Here is a 21,100-nt window from a genome sequence, read left to right as displayed (position 1 = left end):
GTGATAACGAAGTTGAAAATGATGAAACACAATTTCTTGCACCAAATGCAAATTCCAAATTATTCTCCCTACACCATTTATTACAGACAAATCAACAACATTGAATCTGGTCAAAGAAGGTTTTCCTAATTGCCAATAACCCCTTTGCTAATAAAAGCCTAACAAGGGTTTGAACTACCATATATTTCCATATGCTTCCAAGAGAAATATAAATAAGGTTTACTGAATTTTCACTCCAACAACCACATCTCAACCCCACCCCAGAGAGAGAGAGAGGGCATTAGTCCTTTTCTATACACAAGTCCTTTTTTTCTGTCATAGTTCAAACTCCAAACTCTATACACTAATTAAAAAGCTTCATGTGGAGGCAAAGCCAAAACATCAACTATACACCAAACAAACAAACAAACACAATGTTCAAATTTAATTTTCTTTTCTTCCTCAAACTTCCCTCCTTCAAAACCAAGCCAGTACCCAAAACTTGAACCAAACAACACCCTCCTTATTAGTCCCATGTCTCTTTCTCCTTAACAACCACCTCAGTTCTCACCTCATAAAGATAAAATATTAAAGCCTCAAACACCATTGACATGCCTGACCCAAATGCTAAGCAAGGTTAGGTGGAAGATAGCAACCTTAAGCGTACCAAAGCCTTTCCTTTTATACCATAACCTGACAAGGGTTCTTGCAGTTCTCCTCTGCTGTTGAATTGTCAAATGTAATAAGGACTATAGCAGCTGAAGAGGAGGAACTCAAGGCCCCCTTTGGTGTTGCCTTGACTCATTGTGTTGTTATTGGTGTTTTCTTCTTTTGTATTAGGACAATATGCAGCTGCACATATCTCCAAGTTTGAGGCATGTCACTGTGTTTCCAGGCAAAGGGTTCAAGGAGTTTATCAAAGTGAAGGTTGCATCAAGGCGTGTCTCTTATCGGATGCTCTTCTATTTTCTCTTGTTCTTCACTTTTCTTCTTCGGTTTGTGTTTGTCTTAACAGCAGTGGATGGCATTGATGGAGAAAACAAATGCTCTACCATAGGTACACACTATCAGCTCCTCCTTCTCTCTGTCACAAGCACTCACTCACACTCACACACACACATATAAGATCACAAAGATAAACACATGCAGGCATGGACATAAAGACACAAACAGGTGCACTCGGGTGGATAGGGCATGGATTTCACATATATCAAAGCATATTGCTATTTTTCAAAGCTTTGAAATATAATAATTTTAGATAACTATTTAGCACTCCTCGAACAAATCGTCAAATCTTCACCGACCTTTGATTTAAAAATTTTGTAACTAACGAGATTTCTGATAAATTAAGGGAACCTGCCACATTTTGGAAAAGATGCATATACCTTTGTATGCTTGTTTTTTTTAAACTTTGTTGGTGTACACATCAGAAATATTTATCTATCTGTATATTATCTTAACCAGCCTACTACAGATCCATGTGGAAACTGTGAATCTCTGAAAGAGATGCATTAGACTATTAAGTAAGTCTACTATTTGAGTTTTGTTATACCATCCCTTTTGTGAGAATTGGTCTTTATCTATCTTGTATTGTATTGGCGGATAGAATTTGTTAACAGTTGTTGTCGGGGCAAATCTGACCATCCATTTAAGATTTCCATTTTAAAGTGTAGATAAGGTATATTACAGTACCAGTTCACGTGCACACTTGATAGGCTTCCTGATCTTAAAGACACAATGAAAAAGGATGAACTTCAGAATCAGGAAACCATAGATTCTTGACTTTATTTTTTATTAAAAGGAAAGGAAACCTGACTTTTTCAACCATGTACATGAATTTTATGGCTAGAAATCACAATTTCAGAAAATATGTTTATTATATCATTATATTTGACATTTTGATTTACTTTCAAATCATATTCGTAGGTTGCCTAGGAAAAAAACTAGGACCAAGGATTTTGGGGAGACGGTCTGAATCAACTGTAATCTCCTGAACTCTTCTAATTATATTTATGAACTTCTTAATGCTTTTTGCTTTTGATTGACGTTAATTTCCATTGGTGACTGAGAATAATTACTTGGCTTTTGATAGGTCCCAGAAGTGATATACCAAACATTAAATGAACCTCTTGGCAAACTTGAACTTCAGGGTAGATTTGATATTCCACAAACCTTAGAAGAGTTCATGACTGAAATGAAGAGTGGTGGATATGATGCCAAGACATTTGCAATTAAACTTCGAGAAATGGTACCATTCTCCAATTCTCTTGAAAAGGAAGAAAGTTCATTTCGTGCATTTATTAGTTGTTCAAGTTGACTCTCCATTAACCACAAATCTGAACATTTTTAGGTGACCCTTATGGAAGAAAGGACCAGAATGGCCAAGATCCAAGAATATCTGTATCGACATGTAGCATCAAGCAGTATACCAAAACAACTTCACTGCCTTTCCTTGAGTTTGGCCAATGAACACACCAACAACGCCGCAGCACGCCTTCAGCTCCCCTCTGCAGAACTAGTCCCTGCCCTGGTTGACAATTCCTACTTCCATTTTGTCCTTGCCTCAGACAATGTGCTGGCTGCATCAGTGGTTGCAACATCGCTTGTTCGCAACTTTTTGAGACCTCAGAAGGTTGTTCTGCACATAATTACAGACAGGAAGACTTATTACCCCATGCAGGCTTGGTTCTCATTGCATTCTTTGTCTCCTGCTATAATTGAGGTGAAGGCATTGCACCATTTTGATTGGTTTACAAAGGGAAAGGTGCCTGTTCTGGAAGCCATGGAGCAGGATCAAAAGGTGAGGTCACAGTTTAGAGGGGGATCATCAGCTATAATTGCAAATACAACTGAGAAGCCAAAAGTTATTGCAGCAAAACTGCAAGCACTTAGTCCCAAGTATAATTCAGTGATGAACCACATCCGGATACATCTCCCAGAGGTAACAAATAAAAATAATAGTATACCAAGTAAAGATTTTATACGATAGATCATAATCAGGTAAGTCTTTGATGACTGTGATGCTTACTACCACAATGTTTTTTTCTCAACAGTTGTTTCCTAGTCTTAACAAGGTGGTCTTCCTCGATGATGACATCGTTGTACAAACTGATCTTTCACCTCTGTGGGACATTGAAATGAATGGAAAAGTGAATGGAGCTGTAGAAACATGTACAGGAGAAGATAAGTTTGTGATGTCAAAGAAGTTGAAAAGCTATTTGAACTTCTCCCACCCTCTAATATCCAAAAATTTTAATCCCAATGAATGTGCCTGGGCCTATGGCATGAACATTTTCGATTTGGAGGCTTGGCGGAAGACTAATATAAGCAATATTTACCATTACTGGGTTGAGCAGGTATATATATATATCTTCCGTTGTACCATGATAATATAATGAAATAGAAAAAACTAAAATTAGGATATTTCAAATGTGTCATTAGAATTGAGTTTCCATAAGAGTGATAGTCGATATCTATTGATATTTCTGTTTTGCTTCATGTAGAATATCAAATCAGACCTCAGTTTGTGGCAGCTAGGGACATTACCTCCTGGATTGATAGCATTTCATGGCCATGTCCACGTTATTGATCCTTTCTGGCATATGCTGGGATTGGGATATCAGGAAAATACAAGTTTTGTTGATGCTGAGAGTGCTGGTGTCGTCCATTACAATGGCAGGGCAAAGCCATGGCTAGAAATAGCTTTTCCACAACTAAGTAAATTGTGGACGAAGTATGTTGACTTCTCAGATAAGTTCATCAAAAGTTGTCACATTAGGGCATCATAGCTAATATCTTAAGAAAACATGACCTCGTTGATGAGTGTAAGAAATGGAATTTGCATCCGGGGGAAAAGGAAAACGAGAGAGTTCTTTCAAGCATCAGGCCTTCCACCACATCAAAGAGACAAAAATGATGACCATGATGCTCCTTTCTTGCTTTGAAAATTTATTTTTTTAACTCTGTCTTCAATTGAAATTCTCGGATTCTTTCCTCTTCAAATCCATATTGTAAGTATGAGTATTTGTAGATCATATACATGTATTAAAACAACAGTTATTTTTTTACTCTTTATGAGAAAACAAACCTTCGAGTTCAAGGTTTTTAAGAGTACGCTTTTGTAAGATGAGATATATAAAGTTCAGGGCAAACGATTGATCAAAGGACCATGTTATCCTATTTCATTTAAATTCACATATAATACAACAAGCTAACACAGAGCTTCTTGTCATGCAATTCATGTTCAGGCATTGGTATCTTGCGCGCACACCATCAATAACTTAAGGCATAGTCCTCGTAAATAATATGAATTCTCCTTCAAAATTGGTGTGTGCACTTCATACAATGGTCATACTAGTGCACTTCCAATCACTGTAACATGTTCGCTAATATGTTCTTCTTACAATTTATATGAATAGAGAGATCTTGAAGACCAATGTTTCTGCTTCACTTACTTTCTCCCTGTCACATTGGACACCAATCCCTTGATGAACTTCGCAGACTTGGTTATGGGCGAATTGATAGCCATCAGATTGTACAATACATTTTCAACTTCAGCAATATTTGGTCTGGCCTTGAATGAGGAAATCACTTTCAATTCTTCTCCCTCTTCTACAAAAACGTTCCATCTCTCTCCACTCGCAACCCCATCTCTGACACACTTAAAAACCACCCCTTTTCTTTTGCTCAAGATCCCTCTCACTTCCAACCCCATGAAAGAATAAACCACTTCAAACGACCCAACAAAGCCACTCAGATCACCAAAGTTGCTCTCTTCCTCAAATGCCCATTTTGGGTTAAACAAAACCACTGGCTTTGTATAAAAGGCCTCACTAACTCTTTTTATCAAAGCCAACTGGGAGCTATCAGGCGCCAAAAATATTGCGACATCTGCAGAATTCAAGATTCTGGGGTCTGTTTTGGCCACTGAAGGAATGTCAATGTGTTCAATAGTTGAATGAGACTGAAAGGCAACAGTGGCAGATTCCTTCAAGCTAGCATCGGGCCATAGGATTAAGATCTTAGTGGGAGAACCTTTTCTTTTGATTGGTAAATCACCAAAAAAGTCAAGGGCAAGTTGGGATAGTGAATCCGGTGAGTCATCAATGACTGGAATTTCAACCCGGAACTTGGGTTGCCTTAGTTTCTTGAACTTGCCTATCAGTTTGGGATTGTTGAGGGGTTTCTCTAAGGTTGTTGAAAGGGATGTTTTGGCCTGAAGTATGGCCTCCTCCTTTGAGATAGGTGGTTTAAGGGAAGAAAGGGAGGAATGGATGGAAGTGGATGTAGCTTTGAGGGGAACAAAGGAACATGGGTTGATGCAGGAGTTGTGGCAGTGGTTGTACAGATATTGAGTAGGAAAAGAAATTGATGTGATCTTAGTATTCGAGTGTGGAGGCGGACATGAAGATGGCTTGGAAATTTGGATAGATTGGAAATGAGGTCTGCTGAGATAGGAAGATGCCATTTATGGTTTTACAGAGTTGTAAGATGTTAGAGTTCTGATATGAAAGAGTTGTTTTAATCAACAAAACTCTATCCGGATAAGGTAATAGCATGCACCGGTTGTTCCCAACCACCCAATAGTACAACATGTGCTGGAGGATAACGGATATAACTTCTAAACCTACTACTGCCATGGGAAGTTAAGTAAACAGAGACAATTTTTACTTAAATCTTGTGTTAAAATTAAAATACACCTGAAAAATAATACAATGTCAATTTAACACATTGCTTTATTCGCAGGCATCTCAATTGACATCCATTGTTATGATGGATAGCTCCCACTAGTCAGAACTTATTCCCTTACTTTTTCTCCTAAAATTGTGGCCTGTGGCTGCTACAAATTTTAAACCAAAAGAGCATTTACTGTTTTTGGGGCATAAAAAGAATACGAAACAACAAGTTGCTGTGCTTGATTTTTATTATTATTTTGGTTCTGAACTTGGTTTATATCAAAACCAGTAACAAAGATTAAAGCCCCCGCGAAGACAGCCAGACAAGCTTATGAACACTTACATGCAAATACCAGCGATTACTTCATAATAGTATCAGATGTCAAATACAGTCAAAGTCACCTCTGAATCCAGTTACTTGGAATACTTAGAAGCTATGGTAAAATGAATACAACTTTTAGGCAAAAAAATGGAAGCCCAAATAATTATAAGCAACTTAGGCAACTGGTGGACGGAGTACGTGATCCTGTGATGTATCCACTGCGGCCGGAGGCATAAATTGCCACATGGCAACACCCGGATAACTGATGAAAGGCACCAACTTGTTGCCCGGGGCTTGACCTTGTGGAGCAAACGCGGCCGGGATTGCAGAAGGGGGTGGCAAGAAAGCAGGTTGGGCATTCATTGATTTTACCTGCAGCTCCAACTTCTCTTTCTCTACCTTAAGCCTCTGTTTCTCATCACGAAGTTCATTCTTCTCAGTCTGCATAGTATATGGGAATTCAACAGTTAGTACTTTGTAAGGTTTGGTTTTCAAGATGTTTCCATCACACCTACTACTAACTACTGTAACAACAAAGTCTTATTCCACTAGACGAGTCCGGCTACAAAATTCAACATATGCTTACCCACTGGGCAAAAATATTTAGGAAAATGAAAATGACATACAATAAGGGCATCCCAAACCAGTCCTTCAATCTTAAAAAGAAATGTATTGAATATAAATTGAGGTCTCACCTTTAACTCTTTAATCTTCTCTTGAAGACCCGTATTTGACTCTTTCAACTTCTGGGCTTCATCCCGCAGCTGTGTCACCATACGGACAGCATCAATCAGAATGGCAGCCTTGTCTGTTTTGGGAGGCCTTCCAGGCTCCAAGATGGAGCCCAATTCAACAAATCTATGCATGTCAATCGTATTAGATACAAGCTCCCAAAACAGTTATGAACAGTAGGAAGATGGCAAGGATTCAAAAGTTTACTTGTCATTAAGCCTATCCCTTCGCAACTTCTCCCGACACGCCTTAGAGCTAGAAGCAGTACATAAATCAGATCTACCCCTGCAACAGGAATAAACAAGAGATATAGCACAACTTCATCCACGAATAAGCATCTGGATTGAATCCACAATCTTTAAGTTCTAGACAGTGAGAGTGGCTAGAGAAAATAGGGGAAAACATCACAATATCATACTTAAGCAAAATAACATATATGCTACATGCAATAGGATAGTCGTAGCCATTTCTCCATCGATGCTGCTGAACTAATGCTGAGGAACTTATCATCTTCATATTGGAAACATGGTTGAATCACCATTTCACTTAATTATATTACTTCACAACTGTCAGTTAATCGATGATCAACCTATGAATAGCATAGCTTGTCTTTTTAAATCATTTAAAAAGTCCATGCAGCCTTTTAATTTCAGTCTTCAATTGTTATCAAAGCTAAAGAAAAAAATTGGGAAAGTAAATAAGTTGGACTCTACCACAGGCCAAACAGCCGAAATTGGAAAATAAATCCAATAAAGTGCTAGCTGGGGATTATGTGTTCTTCTCTTTGGATTGAAAAAAATAGCTATCTTCTATCGAAAACAAGCCAACTTAAGCCGAATAAATATATTCAGGAATCAGACATGAAATAAAATTCCACACACTAATTGATATAATTGCATGGTGTTACGGGTTATAATTCTTTCTTTAATTTGAAAGTATTTGAAAGAAAATGTGGGGGAGAATTGCATACCTCTTTTTCAAGGCAGGATCTTTGAGGCCATCAGAATCAACGAGTGAAGCATCAATTTCAACACTGGAAGCAGACAGCATCACCAAAACACAAATTAGGGGACTGGGATTGAAACAGAAATCATAATTAAGGGAATGAACGAATACCTGACATTGGAGGGAGGTGGGGGCCAGGAGAAAGCGGAGACGGTGAAGGAACCGTCTCCGACGGTAATGTCATCGTCAATCAACGGGTAGTCGAAGAGCCAATTGCTGTTTTCCGGGGAAACCATGTCTGGTTGGGATTTTCCCGGAAAAATCGTGAATTTTGGGTGTTTATTTGTTTTTTCTTCCGATTTGGAGAGATATTGTGAAAGAGTGAAGGATTTGGAATGGGTGCAGGGCAGTGTGGAGGAGAGCACGTTGGAGGGTAGAGAGAAAAAGAAAGGGTTCTTGGAAAAGGGGAATCTAATCTATGGTTGTGCCTCTACAGTGACCCATGATATGACACATCAATGAACAATTCACACCATCAAAATCCTAACTTCAACCAACAACCAGCACACTCATCACATCACCAATTCCCACTCTTATAAAGGCCAAATTTGCTAAATCTTGTTCTTAGAATCTAAAGTTTTATCCATTTTTGCATGAAAAAAAAATATATCTTTCTAAAAGTTTCTAAATTGATATAGACAAAGTTAAATGTTATAGAAAAATGTTAAGCCTAAAAGGATAAAACAACATAAATTGATGTACTAGGGAACTGTTGGATCTAAATCCAACCCTAATAAAAAGTGGTTTTGTTAGTTGCATTTGCATCTTGTAATGGGTGGTTCAAATTGGATGTCAGTTTGCACGCACAAGCAAACAGCAACACTGTCACCATCTTCTTAAGCGTTTTATAATTGTTAATGTAAAAAATTCATTATTAGATTATCTTTACTCTTCTAGCCGGTTGAAGTGGTTCGTCGGTTGACTTCAAAGGTAAGCGATGACTCCTTTTATTTCTGGTGGATTCTCTGCTTCCTCTTGGATGTTGGAGAGCGACTCCGTTGAAACAGAAGGGACTCTACCTGTTGATTGCACTTCGACGATCAAGTCAATTCAGGGCTTATAGAAACAATGAGTAAGTAAGCAAGTTTCAGTCTTAGAAACAATGAGGTAACCAAATTCCACTAGAGATAAGGCTTTGGTGAGAGAGGGATTGTTACACAATCTTAGCACAACAACTGCACAGAATCTTCCTCTTTGGGGTGCACAATCTTAACAACATGGTCACCTACCAACTCATTTACCAACGTTACGGGGCCCATCTATTCGGTAGGCACCCTAGTTCTTTACTATCATGCATACAACTTTTCCCTGAAAACCCTAGCGCTCTTTGACCTTGACGTCTTCGGGGGATATTTGTTTGTGCTAGACCGGAATGTACTATACACACCACATGCATGCATTTTCTCGCTGACTAGGTCTTTCATATATACGAGTTTCAACACATGCATCTCTAGGGGCCCACTTACGTGGCCCATTATCGCGACCAGACCACATAGCCAACCTACTTCACAGGTGTCGATGTCTGATGTCGATGCCGATGTTCGAAGTCTGATCCAGTACATTTACCAATCCAATTTATTTTATTATTTTATTTTTTAAATTTAATTAATTAACTATAATAAAAAATATACTTAATAAAACTATAAAATTTATTTTTTTATAATTATTTATTATGAATATATTTTAATAAATTTGACAATATTTTTTATTTTACTAATTATGATAAGAATTAAATTTTTATTTTTTTGTTATCATAAAAAAAAGTAAACGATAAAATTAAATAAAATGATCCTTGCATATTTCAATGTAGAATATACAATCAAAATGTCTAATGCACCCTAGCTTTGTCAAGGCTCACCTACTTTCTTTAATAAAAAAATAATTATAATTTGCATTTCTTTTCTTCTTAGAACCCTTTTCATGTGTTTTAAAAACTTCTATCTATATCTGTTTAATCGTAACATTATTTTTAAGTTGAAAATTTCGCACGCTTGGACTCTCTACTTCTTTTTAAATATGCTATACAAAAATTAAATTCAGATATTATCTTTCAAAAGTGATCAACTTAGTCATGTTTATTGGAAAAATTTTGCCCTTTTTGGTTATTCTATATACTTTTTTTTAAAAATTCACTAAGATTTTGTTTGAATTAGAGAGAGGAAATGAGAGACTCAATTTGAGATGATTTGAAGGGAAAGTGTAAAGAAAATTTATGTAAGTTTGTGAGTGATATGATGAGTGTGATTGACATTGTATTTTTTTAATTGATAAAATGTAACTTTCACATTTGCCCTTAGATTTAAAAATTGTTAAGAAATAATTTGATTGATTATTAGTGAATTATAATTGTTTTTGAATTAAAATATTATTTTTAGTAATTGAAACATTATTTTCGATACTGTTTCCAAGCTAACTTCGAAAAAATATAAATTATGTAAATTTTTTTGACCATATTTATGATTGGCATAAACTTTATTTAGAACAAAGTTGTAATTGTAGATTATTTATTTTTCAATTATAGTTATATGCAGTTAAAAGATTATTTTCGGTACTGGAACAAATTATTTATGATAATGTGTTGGAGCTATAATTTGATAAAGGAATTTTTTTTATGAAATAAATATTAACGCAATATTTTAGTTTATTAAAGAAAAATTCATTGATAAAGTTCATGCATAATAATAATAATAATAATGTTTCAAAAAAATCATATGAATAATACATTGAAATATGTATCATTCAAAAGAGTCGTGGAAGTCTTTAATTTGTTTAGGAATTTGTATCATAAATAAGATTATAGATCGCAAAAGAAAAATACATATGCATAATAAAATACAACCAAATTTTTATGTAGTTTAGGGATTTGTAGTCATTATTTTCACCAGCTTTCTCATTCGTCGCTCGAGAGGCAGGCCAAAGAGTTGTTTTACCGCATTAGGATGACCACACAAGAAGTCGTAACAGTTATCCAACAAATCTTCATCCTGCATGTTCATCTCCACTAACATTTCTCAGATATCAGATTCAGAGTACTGGAAAGTCAATGTACGGTGGAGTGTGCGCGTGTGTTCACGAAATATGGAGTTTCGTTCTTCTTCTGCAACAACATGGTGTCTATTATATTGCAGATTTTCTTTCGTAGCATTAGCCACTCGCTGTGATGACAAAGCAACAACCTCAAATGAAATGGCTTGTCACTCAGCAATATGACATAGCCTATCTGACTGATCACTACCCCTCTCAAGGATATCAGTTAATCCTTCAAACCTTGTGATAAGCCTTTCCAAATGCAGATCAATGACGTCCACCATGAGGGCTTGATGTGAGTTGGTTTTAAGATTGCACATTTTATCAGTTTCTCTTTGTTTATGATTTTTGATTTAGCAATTATGGTGAGAACCCTAAGAAGATCCCCACTGGACACGAACTTAACCAAGTGATTAAGTAAGTGTGAAAGTTCACTTCAAAAGGGAAAAGAGAAAAAAAAATAATATGGTGTGAATGATGCAAAAGGGGGCGGAAATTAAGATGACAAGATAAAGAGAACCAACAATTTAAAGACAACGTGAATGAACATAGAGGAAGGGGAAAGGAAGGCGCAAAAGGAAATTAAAAAGGGGAAGATATGAAGAGAGCTTATGGAAAGAAATGAGGTCATGCCACTTAGAGTAGAGGAATGACAAGATGAGTGATGCAAGAGCCGCCACTTGAGATATTACCCACCCAAGATAAGACCTAGATAACTAGAGCTGCCACTTGAGATATTACTCACCCAAGATAAGACCCGACATGAGCTCACAAGTCTCACAAAATCACTCCTGCAAAGTTTCTTTTCTACTCTTTTCTAACACTTTGAAGAACACAAATCCATAATTTCAGAATTTTCCAGTGAGTAAATCAATTGCAATAAGGAAAAACAGTAAGCACGTTTTTAGAAAACAGAGGAATCCTAATAGGAATGAAAAATAGAATTATGAACTAGCAAAGACATAATGGAAAATGATGTATAGAAACTTGTATAGGTCTAGAATACAAGCATGAACTCAAACTAAAACAGAAAATGCACAAAGGATCAAGTATCAAACTCAGAAAATTATATGACACCAAAGCAAGTGTTCCGTCCGGTTGACCTGGGACGTCTTCGTGCGTGACCTCAACCATCAGCTAGGGACTCCTTCCCACTGGTTACCTGTGGATTCCTGCAAAGAAGGACAAAAGGGCGCCCTAGCGGCCGTTTGCACTCCGACGCTCAAGTCAGCCAGCAAGAAACACCAAAAACTCTGCACCTCCGTATCAGAGCACCGTGTATGGCACTCTGAAGGTGGTAAAAAGGAATTGTGTCTAGTGTATATTTTCTCGTTCTGGCCAAAATGCTTCCCTAGTCCCTTGTGCGTAACCTCAAGGCTCGAGCAAGCAACTAGAGTGTTTCTGGAAAATTAGCCAAAAATCCGAACCCCGTTTCCAACATTCAAAGCGCTATTTAAGCTACTCCCGCATTCAAAGCGCCTTAAAGCGCATTTAATTATAAAACGTAGCGCATTTAAGACGTTTAAACCGATTGAGAGCATTTATAGTACCTTAAACGCTCGAAACGGAAATTGTATTAAATAACCTTAATTACCTTGTACCTGACAAAATGGCGTTTCTAATCTGACCTGGCTGCTGTACACGTGGAGGGCCTCACAGCGCCGTGACCGCATCTGAGGGTATCTCCTCGTGTGAGTCCTCCTACCTGGGAGTGCGTCTGCGCTAGGGGTGACTCTTTGGGTGCCAACTCATGCCCCCAACATCTAGTCACTCACTACGAGAGCGTATCTACCTTCCTCTCGTACCTCGCACCTGTCTACCCTGGGCGTGACCCTCCTCATGAGTCGTATCTATCCCAAGGGCGTCTCTGGGGCGGCAGGGGCACTTCACGAGTCAGGTTGCTCTACACTGGCGCTGTTACTATGGCCTTGAAGCCACCTTTCTCTTCTCTTTATTACTACCCCGGATCATCGGGATTTGAGGCCTTCCCACGGCGTCGCTCCCTCCATGGTCTTTCCTACCCATGGGTATCGGGGAGCCACACTGTGATTGCCTTGCCTTTGTGAAACTTGACCTTGGCGACGCCCTAGTTGGGCGACGCCTTAACTGGGCGATGCCTTAACTAGGCGACGCCTTACCTTGCTTCCTCTTGGCAACGCTGGCACTTGGCGTCTCTTCACCTAGGTGATGCCTTATGCTGACTTTGACCCCCGACGTTGATTTTGACCTTGACTTTGTCAACGCCCGGATACGGGACGGTACACAAGCCCCCCAGTTTTAAGCTGAAGACTTGTCTTCAGCGCAAAGACTAAGGTCTCGCCCACGCCGTCCACGTGTCACCCTGGTGATGTGTCATTCCTTGCTGACTTAACACTTCTCGAATTATTGACGTGACACTCTCTGAACCATGGGGGTGCCCTTAATGGCTGATTAGACATCCTCTGAAGCGGGGAAAGTAACACCTTTTGGGGCCACACTTAATCGCGTGCCACGTGGCTCATCACACGGCCAGCCTCTAGAGTCCCTTGCGCTCCCCTTGAGCGCTTAATCCTTTGACACGCGGCACGATCACACGGTCCCCAATTAGCGCCTCTTGGGTTGCAAATGTAACGTTCAAGTTACCCAAAACCCCGCGCTCAAACCACTGTTTCATCCATTCTCTCTGCATTTATGCACTGTTCATCGCCTTCGAGCCCTTTCTGTGCAACTTCTGCTCTTTCCTTCGCGCTTTCCTTCCTTCCACACTTCGACATCAAAGGTATGATTTTTCCATCTCCATGACTCTTCTTCGTTGCATTGCATCGCTGCGTATTGAACTGCCTGGGACTGTTTATGTTTCTGCATTTCCGGGTTCTTCCGCTCCTCCGTTCTTCTCCGTTCTCTTCTCCTCCTTTCCGGGTTTCCTCGCGTGGGTGGCATTTTTCTAGGGTTTTGTTCTCTTTCCTGCCTTGGCATCGTTTGTTAAACCTTTTTCCTTTCCTCTTTCTCCAGTTATTTATCCGCATCATGGTGCGCCCGAAATCAAGCTCCGGTTCTCCCCCCAAGACCAACTATAAAGCCTAGGCTGAAGAACTGGAGCGGATGGAGGGGGCGATGGCTACTCAGGCCAAGGCTTTGGGCCTTCTCCAGGTTGACCATGACAAACTGCAGATCGAGGTCAGCCGGCTCCGTGTGGAGAAGGAGGCTCTGGAGAAACAGGTAGCTTCTGGGGACGCCACCATCGAGAAGTTGGAGAAGGACAAGAAAACCCTTATCAATGACATGGCGGGCACCTTCAAGGAGGGGTTCAAAGAGGCTCTGGCCCAGGCCGTCTGCGAGAACCCGGGAATCGACGTTTCCAACTGCGATTCCACTCATCACATCGTCGACGGGAAGGTCGTGCCCTTTGAGCTGGATGACTGAACCGCCGCCCTCAACCGCCACCTTACTCCCTTGCACTTTATACTTGTTTTTGCCCCCTTTTGATGAACTTGTAACTTCTTTGAACTATCGGCCCTTTCGCTACAACTATGGATGACAATTTTTGTACCTTTGAGTTATCGAATTCCGTCTGTATGATTTTACCTTCATTTTTCGCCTTCACGTGCTTCGATTGCTTTGCCTGTACTCTACCCGTTTCTTTCGCTGCGTTGGGCGACCCTGTATGCCCGGTGCCTTGCCCCTATCGTGTTCCTCAGAAACTGTCCCGCCTTCGTATCTATGAGGCCTCTGCCTCGTGAAGGCGTCAGTGGCTTTACCATTGCCGCAACGCAAAAGTTGAGACCTACTCTGGGTCCTAAACACTTGGGATAAGGTCACGCGTCGATGCCCACGCCCATGGAGAGGCTTGCCTAACGGCGCCGTATCGTCCATGGGGTGTCTCAAACACCAAAGCGATTTGTCCCTTGATTCTTGGTGCCCGGCGCCCACGCCTAAGGAGAGGCCTGCTACAGCAGCGCCGTATCGTCCTCAGGGTGTCTAGAAACGCCAAGTGCTGGGAAAGCTTGAAGCCCTCCAGGGGGTCGTTCCCTCCATGGCCCTTCCTTCCCATGGGTGTCGGGGAACAACCCTGCCAGCGGTTCACTCAACATTTGTCAACGAGACCACGACGGGAAGGAAGAAGCAGGAGGGGAGGCGCCCCTACGAAACCAGAAAACCCCAGCCCCGGGGTCCAGCAGGAGGCGATCGCCCGGCTAGGGAGAGGGCAAGGCCGGCGAGATACAACTTTGTAGTGGAGTTGAAGGACCTGATCGCTGTGCCTAACATAGCTGAGAGGTTGAGGCGCCCGGCGAAGACTGACAAGGTGTTGGGGCCACGGAAAGACTCTTGGTGTGAGTTCCACGAGGCTTTTGGTCATCACATCAACAACTTCCTGTCGTTGGGTTACCAGCTAGACGAGCTGATGAGAAGCGGTTTTCTGAAGGATTATGTTGCAGAACCCGCCACGACCGTCGCCCTGACGACGCGAACGGAAGAACAAGCGCACGAGATGCCCGTTCTCGGCGAGGTTCACACCATTGCTGGAGGTTTTTCCGGCGGAAGACCCACCGCCTCCCAGCGAAAGAAATACGCGAGGGGGGTCAACTCGATTGAAGAAAGGATCTCGGGTGAACCGTGGGAGTCGGACCTCGTGTTCACGAGGGGGGATCTCCGAGACGTGGTGCCGCACGACAACGATCCCGTGGTCATTTCAGTTGTCACGGCGGGCCGCAAGGTGCACAGGGTTCTTGTCGACCAAGGAAGCTCAGCGGATGTCATGTTTTGGTCGACATTCAACAAGTTGCGGCTGTCTCCTGACCTTTTGAGGCCCTCCATAGGGTGCTTATATGGTTTCGCAGATCACCATGTGGAAGTCCGAGGCTACCTAGAGTTGAGAAATACGTTCACGGATGGAGAGACCTCGCGTACCGAAAGCATCCGGTACTTGGTCGTAAACGCCAACTCCGCCTACAATATTTTGTTGGGCAGGCCGGCACTGAATAGGCTGAACGCAGTAGCCTCCACGCGCCATATGAAGATGAAGCTACCGGACCTCAGCGGCAAGGTAATAGTCATCAAGTCAGATCAGGAGGAGGCGCGGAAGTGTTATGAAAACAACCTGAAAACAAAGAGAAGCGTGTTCATGGTGTTTGAGCGTCCGCCCAGTGCGGACACATCGATGATTGAGGCGACGCCCGCCGGGTCAACGCCTGACGAGGCCACACCCGTGAGGGGGACGCCCGAGGTAGATACACTCATGGAGGAGGGACCTAACTCAGAGAGTGTCACGTCAATAATTCGAGAAGTGTTAAGTCAACAAGGAATGACACGTCACCAGGGTGACACGTGGACGGCGTGGGCGAGACCTTAATCTTTGCGCTGAAGACAAGTCTTCAGCTTAAGACTGGGGGTCTTGTGTACCGTCTCGTATCCAGGCGTTGACAAAGTCAAGGCAAAGTCAACGTCGGGGGTCAAAGTCAGCATAAGGCGTCGCCTAGGTGAAGAGACGCCAAGTGCCAGCGTCGCCAAGAGGAAGCGTCGCCAAGGTAAGGCGTCGCCTAGTAAAAGCATCGCCCAGTTAAGGCGTCGCCCAACTAGGGCGTCGCCAAGGTCAAGTTTCACAAAGGCAAGGCAATCACAGTGTGGCTCCCCGATACCCATGTGTAGGAAAGACCATGGAGGGAGCGACGCCGTGGGAAGGCCTCAAATCCCGATGATTGATGAGCATATATTTATTCACACTCAATAGCCTTAATCATAGATTATTGGACTATAATAAAAGGACACAAGCATCAAGTAGAAAGGGAGAGAGCTTCATAGGGTTTCTTAGTTTCTTTTCTTATTTGTAATTCTTTTGCCTCCACATGGAAAGCTAAACCTTTTGGTTGATTCCTTTGTGATTCCCCATTGAGTTCTGAGGTTTTGATCAATAAAAGTTTCTATTTTTAATTCTCTATAGCAGTTGTTTTTATTGTCTAATCTCCTGGAAAACTAGTTTTTGTGAGAGGTTGTACTTGAACTCATGATTGAGAGTCTTCCTTATCTTAAACTTTGGTTTCTTAGTTAGTTCGTATTGTTCTAATTAATTTCTTGGGCGCATGATTCAAGAGAGAGGAGATAAGCATTCCCATGGAGTATACGCATGGAACAAAGTGGGTATTGATTAAACCGGTAGACGCATGCTTTACTGGTGAGCTTCAGTTGAATTAGGTTTGGCGCATGTTCAATCTAGTTTAGCTCTGCTGAGGATTGAGAAAAGAATAATCTTTAGAGAGCCTGTGAAGAATTCATTGGTGGAAGAACTTGGGAGTCAATCTGCATTCTTTATTGATTCAAATCATCATTTTTATTTTCTTGCTAAACGATCACAACCCCTCTGTTTCTTTACCATTATTGCTAATTTTCATTGTTTGCAGATAGGTTTTGAATTCTATTCACTGAAATTACTATTGGATTCGTTGGGAGACGACTTGGGGTCATATGACCACAACTATATTATCATCTCTCTAGTGTTAGACAAGTCTACGCTAGAATCATATTAATTTAACAACAAAACGACAGCTATCAAATTTGGCGCCGTTGCCGGGGATTCCAATTTGATTTTGGTTATCAGGTTTTTCTTCTTATATAATTTTTTTTTTATTTTTTTTTCCTTCCTAATTTTTTTTTTCATATTTAAATTTTGTTTTCTTCTTATTAGTTTTTATTTATTTAGTATACCCTAAAAAACAAAAACAAAATTAAAACTAAAAAATCTAATATTCAACTTTTTTTTTCTTATTTTTTTTATAAACAAAAAAATAAAATAAAAAAATGAAAAATTAAAAATTAAAAAAATATAATATTCAGAACATCTTTTTATTTTTTTATTTTATCTCTTATATCTCCTATCTTTATTTTGTTTTGATTTGTTTTATATTTTCTTTCTTTATATCTTGTATCTTTATTTTGTTTTGATTTGTTTTTATTTTATTTTCTTATATCTTTTATCTTTATCTTTATTTTGTTTTGTTTTTATTTGATTTGATTTTGTCTCCTATATCTTTTATCTTTATTTTGTTTGTTTTTATTTTCTTTATCTATATATATTCTGTTTTTAGTTATTTTTTTTGTCATTCTTTATTTATTTCTGTTTCTGTTTTATTTTTATTATTGATCTTTTTATTTTCCCTATTTATTCATTTTTACATTTTTTTCCTTGTCGTTTTTTTTAAGCATTAAGTGTAGTAATTACATTAGTTTTTTGTTAAATCTTGCATTTAGGGTAGACACTTCAGTTGCTACTCTTTGTTTTTTTTTTAAAAAGAAATTTTGAAAGCAATTCAGGAAAGACTCTGGCTAGGAAAGACTTGGTATTTAAGTTTGTCCATTTGTGACTCACCTCTCTTTCCTGGGAGTTGACTTGGGTTGTGACTCACCTCTCTTTCCTCTCTTTAAAAAAAAAAAAAGATTTTGCTCTGAGAGGTCTAATAGAATATTCAATTGAAATACATGTCTAGTACAACCTCGTCTTCTAGTTCATCACCAACTACTGTCGGAAGCCCTAACTCTGGAATTATGGACGAACGGACCCTTAGAGAACTTGCTGCTCCAGATGTTTCCTTCCAAACTATGTGTATCCAATACCCAGATGAGCAATGTGAGCTTAAATCTGGTTTGATACACTTGCTGCCTAAATTTCATGGCCTTGCAGGTGAAGACCCGCATAAACATCTTAAGGAGTTTCACACAGTGTGCACCACCATGAGGCCAGCTGAGGTCACAGAGGAGCACATCAAGCTTAAAGCATTCCCTTTTTCACTCCAAGATGCAGCTAAAGATTGGCTATATTATTTGCCGGCAGGATCAGTGACTAATTGGGAAGGGTTGAAAAGAGTGTTCCTTGAAAAATTCTTTCCAGCATCCAGAGTCACATCAATAAGGAAGGAAATATGCGGGATCAGGCAACAAGATAGAGAAAGTCTCTATGAATACTGGGAGAGATTCAAGAGGCTATGTACAAGTTGTCCATACCATCAGATTCACGAACAACTTCTAATACAATATTTTTATGAGGGTCTGATAGCTATTGATAGACAAATGATAGATGTTGCCAGTGGAGGAGCTCTAGTTGACAAGACGCCAGCCGCTGCAAGACAATTGATTGAGATCATGGCTTCTAACAATCAACAATTCCAAACACGTAGCAACTCTGCAACACCTGTTCGTGGAGTTCATGAGATGACAACCAATTATGCAGCTGATCATGCTCAGATGAAGGCACAACTAGACGATCTCACATCCATGATGAAGCAACTAACTATGCCTCAGATGGTTGCAAGGGTATGTGGAATTTGCACCGCTAACCACGCCACTGATGCTTGCCCCACTCTTCAAGAAGTTGAAAGAGGAAACAATGCTGAATGTCCTCAAGCTTATGCTGCAAACATCTTTAATAGTGGTAGACAGTCTACTAATTTTCTCTTCAATAATAGACTATCTAACCCACCTCAACAACCATTCAACCATGATTTGTCCACTAATAAGTATAATCCAGGTTGGAGGAATCATCCGAATCTTAGATGGGGTAACTCACAGCAACAACAACCATCCCCACCACCAAATTTTGTATCAGAAAAAGGTGGATCTTCTCTAGAGGATGTAATAAAGCATATGGCTGAAGTTAATACGCAATTCCAACAGAGAACAGAGGCAAGCATTCATAACTTGGAAAATCAGGTGGGTCAATTAGCCACTCGTATGAATGAGATGAATTCCAAAGGGTCTGATAAGCTTCCCTCCCAGACGGCCATCAATCCACATAATGTTAGTGCCATCACTCTGAGAAGTGGTACTCAGTTACAAGCACCTGTGCAAAAACCCACCAAAGTAGACGATCAACTGAGATCGTCTAACACCTCCAACATTACTACTCCTCCAGAAAATGATGAGCAAAGGAGGGTCAACACAAGGAATAATGACATGGATGCTCCTCTTAGACCGTCTCATGAAGTTGATATACAACGAGAAAATGCTAGTCTCGATAAACCATCTATTCCTCTTCCTTTTCCACAAAGAGTTGTTCAAACGAGCAGAAAAATGGAAAAAACTGACAAGGAGATTCTCGAGACATTCAGAAAGGTTGAGGTGAACATTCCTCTGCTAGACGCTATTAAACAAATTCCTAAATATGCAATGTTTTTGAAGGATCTATGCACACATAAAAGGCGTCTTAAAGAGAACGAAAAGGTAAACATGGGAAGGAATGTTTCTGCTCTCATTGAAAAGCCTGCGGTAACAATTCCTGAAAAATGCAAAGACCCAGGCACTTTCACCATTCCTTGCGTAATAGGCAATAACCTATTTGAAAATGCGATGCTTGACTTGGGAGCATCTATAAATGTTATGCCTTTATCTGTGTTTACTTCTTTGTCTATTGGTCCTCTTAAACCCACAGGCATAGTCATTCAGCTCGCTAATAGAAGCACAGTCCAACCTGCAGGGCTTATTGAAGACGTCCTTATTCAAGTAAATAAACTTGTTTTTCCTGCAGATTTCTACATTTTGGACATGGGTGGAGAAGATTCAAATTCTGGTTCAACAACCATCATCTTGGGCAGACCTTTCTTGAAGACAGTCCGCACCAAGATTGATGTTCATGCAGGCACACTGACTATGGAGTTTGGAGACAATTTAGTCCAATTCAATATCCTAGACGCTATGAAACACCCAATTGAAGATCACTCTGTGTATCATCTTGACATTTTAGATGATATTGTGGATGATAATGTGTTTGATTTTCTAGGTTTTGTAACTGATGTAGATGTTGTTGATTCACACTTAGCGACATTAGATGATATCAACCAGGACGAATTGCAGGTTGCGAAAGTTTCTCTCAGCACTAGACCAGTACCGTCCATCATCCAACCGCCATCACTTGAACTGAAGCCACTTCTGGATCATCTTAAGTATGCCTATTTGGAAAAAGGGGAGCAACTTCCAGTGATTATTTCTACTTCTCTAACTGATGAACAAGAGCAAAAATTATTGCAGGTGATTAGAGAGCACAAGAAAGCCATTGGTTGGACGTTGGCAGACATTCTAGGTATCAGCCCTTCTATTTGTATGCATAGAATTCTACTAGAAGAAGGGACAAAACCTGTGAGACAACCTCAGTGCAGGCTTAATCCCCAGATTCTTGATGTGGTGAAGAAGGAGGTCACTAAGCTGCTACAAGCTGGTATCAGATACCCTATCTCTGACAGCACTTGGGTGAGTCCGATTCAGGTTGTTCCCAAGAAATCTGGGATAACAGTGATAAAGAACGAGCATGATGAACTTATTCCTACTAGAGTGCAGAACAGTTGGAGAGTTTGTATTGACTACAGACGCTTGAATCAAGCCACTCGGAAGGACCACTTTC

At 40.3% G+C, this 21,100-nt stretch overlaps 3 protein-coding genes across 3 annotated transcripts; 1 reads left to right on the top strand and 2 right to left on the bottom strand.

Moving 5' to 3' along the window:
* Nucleotides 1-380: 380 nt before the first annotated feature.
* Nucleotides 381-4,089, top strand: LOC137835337 (probable galacturonosyltransferase 12). Its single transcript, XM_068643807.1, has 7 exons — nt 381-615; nt 820-1,036; nt 1,906-1,961; nt 2,072-2,227; nt 2,330-2,920; nt 3,033-3,335; nt 3,483-4,089. Exons 1-7 carry the CDS (start codon nt 604-606, stop codon nt 3,765-3,767), a joined length of 1,620 nt encoding a protein of 539 aa, XP_068499908.1. The 5' UTR covers nt 381-603; the 3' UTR covers nt 3,768-4,089.
* Nucleotides 4,090-4,133: 44 nt separating this feature from the next.
* Nucleotides 4,134-5,496, bottom strand: LOC137835338 (uncharacterized). The gene has a single exon (XM_068643808.1). The coding sequence runs from the start codon at nt 5,444-5,446 to the stop codon at nt 4,430-4,432; it is 1,017 nt and encodes a 338-aa protein (XP_068499909.1). The 5' UTR covers nt 5,447-5,496; the 3' UTR covers nt 4,134-4,429.
* Nucleotides 5,497-5,993: 497 nt separating this feature from the next.
* On the bottom strand, nt 5,994-8,531 carry LOC137835336 (transcription factor ILR3). Its single transcript, XM_068643806.1, has 5 exons — nt 7,825-8,531; nt 7,679-7,741; nt 6,916-6,993; nt 6,672-6,834; nt 5,994-6,417 (listed from the first exon to the last, which is right to left on the bottom strand). Exons 1-5 carry the CDS (start codon nt 7,947-7,949, stop codon nt 6,151-6,153), a joined length of 696 nt encoding a protein of 231 aa, XP_068499907.1. The 5' UTR covers nt 7,950-8,531; the 3' UTR covers nt 5,994-6,150.
* Between the last annotated feature and the right edge of the window lie 12,569 nt (nt 8,532-21,100).

This window comes from Phaseolus vulgaris, chromosome 5, assembly GCF_000499845.2.
Source record: "Phaseolus vulgaris cultivar G19833 chromosome 5, P. vulgaris v2.0, whole genome shotgun sequence".
Taxonomy (NCBI): Eukaryota; Viridiplantae; Streptophyta; class Magnoliopsida; order Fabales; family Fabaceae; genus Phaseolus; species Phaseolus vulgaris.
This window is presented reverse-complemented; position numbering and strand designations above follow the sequence as displayed.

Bases quoted from the DNA above. Each gene is read 5' to 3' on its own strand.
- LOC137835337 (XM_068643807.1), top strand. The intron at 2,228-2,329 runs GTACCATTCTCC...GAACATTTTTAG, and splicing joins CAATTAAACTTCGAGAAATG to GTGACCCTTATGGAAGAAAG. The intron at 2,921-3,032 runs GTAACAAATAAA...TTTTCTCAACAG, and splicing joins TCCGGATACATCTCCCAGAG to TTGTTTCCTAGTCTTAACAA.
- LOC137835338 (XM_068643808.1), bottom strand. From the start codon at position 5,446: ATGGCATCTTCCTATCTCAGCAGACCTCATTTCCAATCTATCCAAATT.
- LOC137835336 (XM_068643806.1), bottom strand. From the start codon at position 7,949: ATGGTTTCCCCGGAAAACAGCAATTGGCTCTTCGACTACCCGTTGATT. The intron at 6,835-6,915 runs GTAAACTTTTGA...TGACATGCATAG, and splicing joins AGGGATAGGCTTAATGACAA to ATTTGTTGAATTGGGCTCCA. The intron at 6,418-6,671 runs GTGAGACCTCAA...TATACTATGCAG, and splicing joins AGAAGATTAAAGAGTTAAAG to ACTGAGAAGAATGAACTTCG.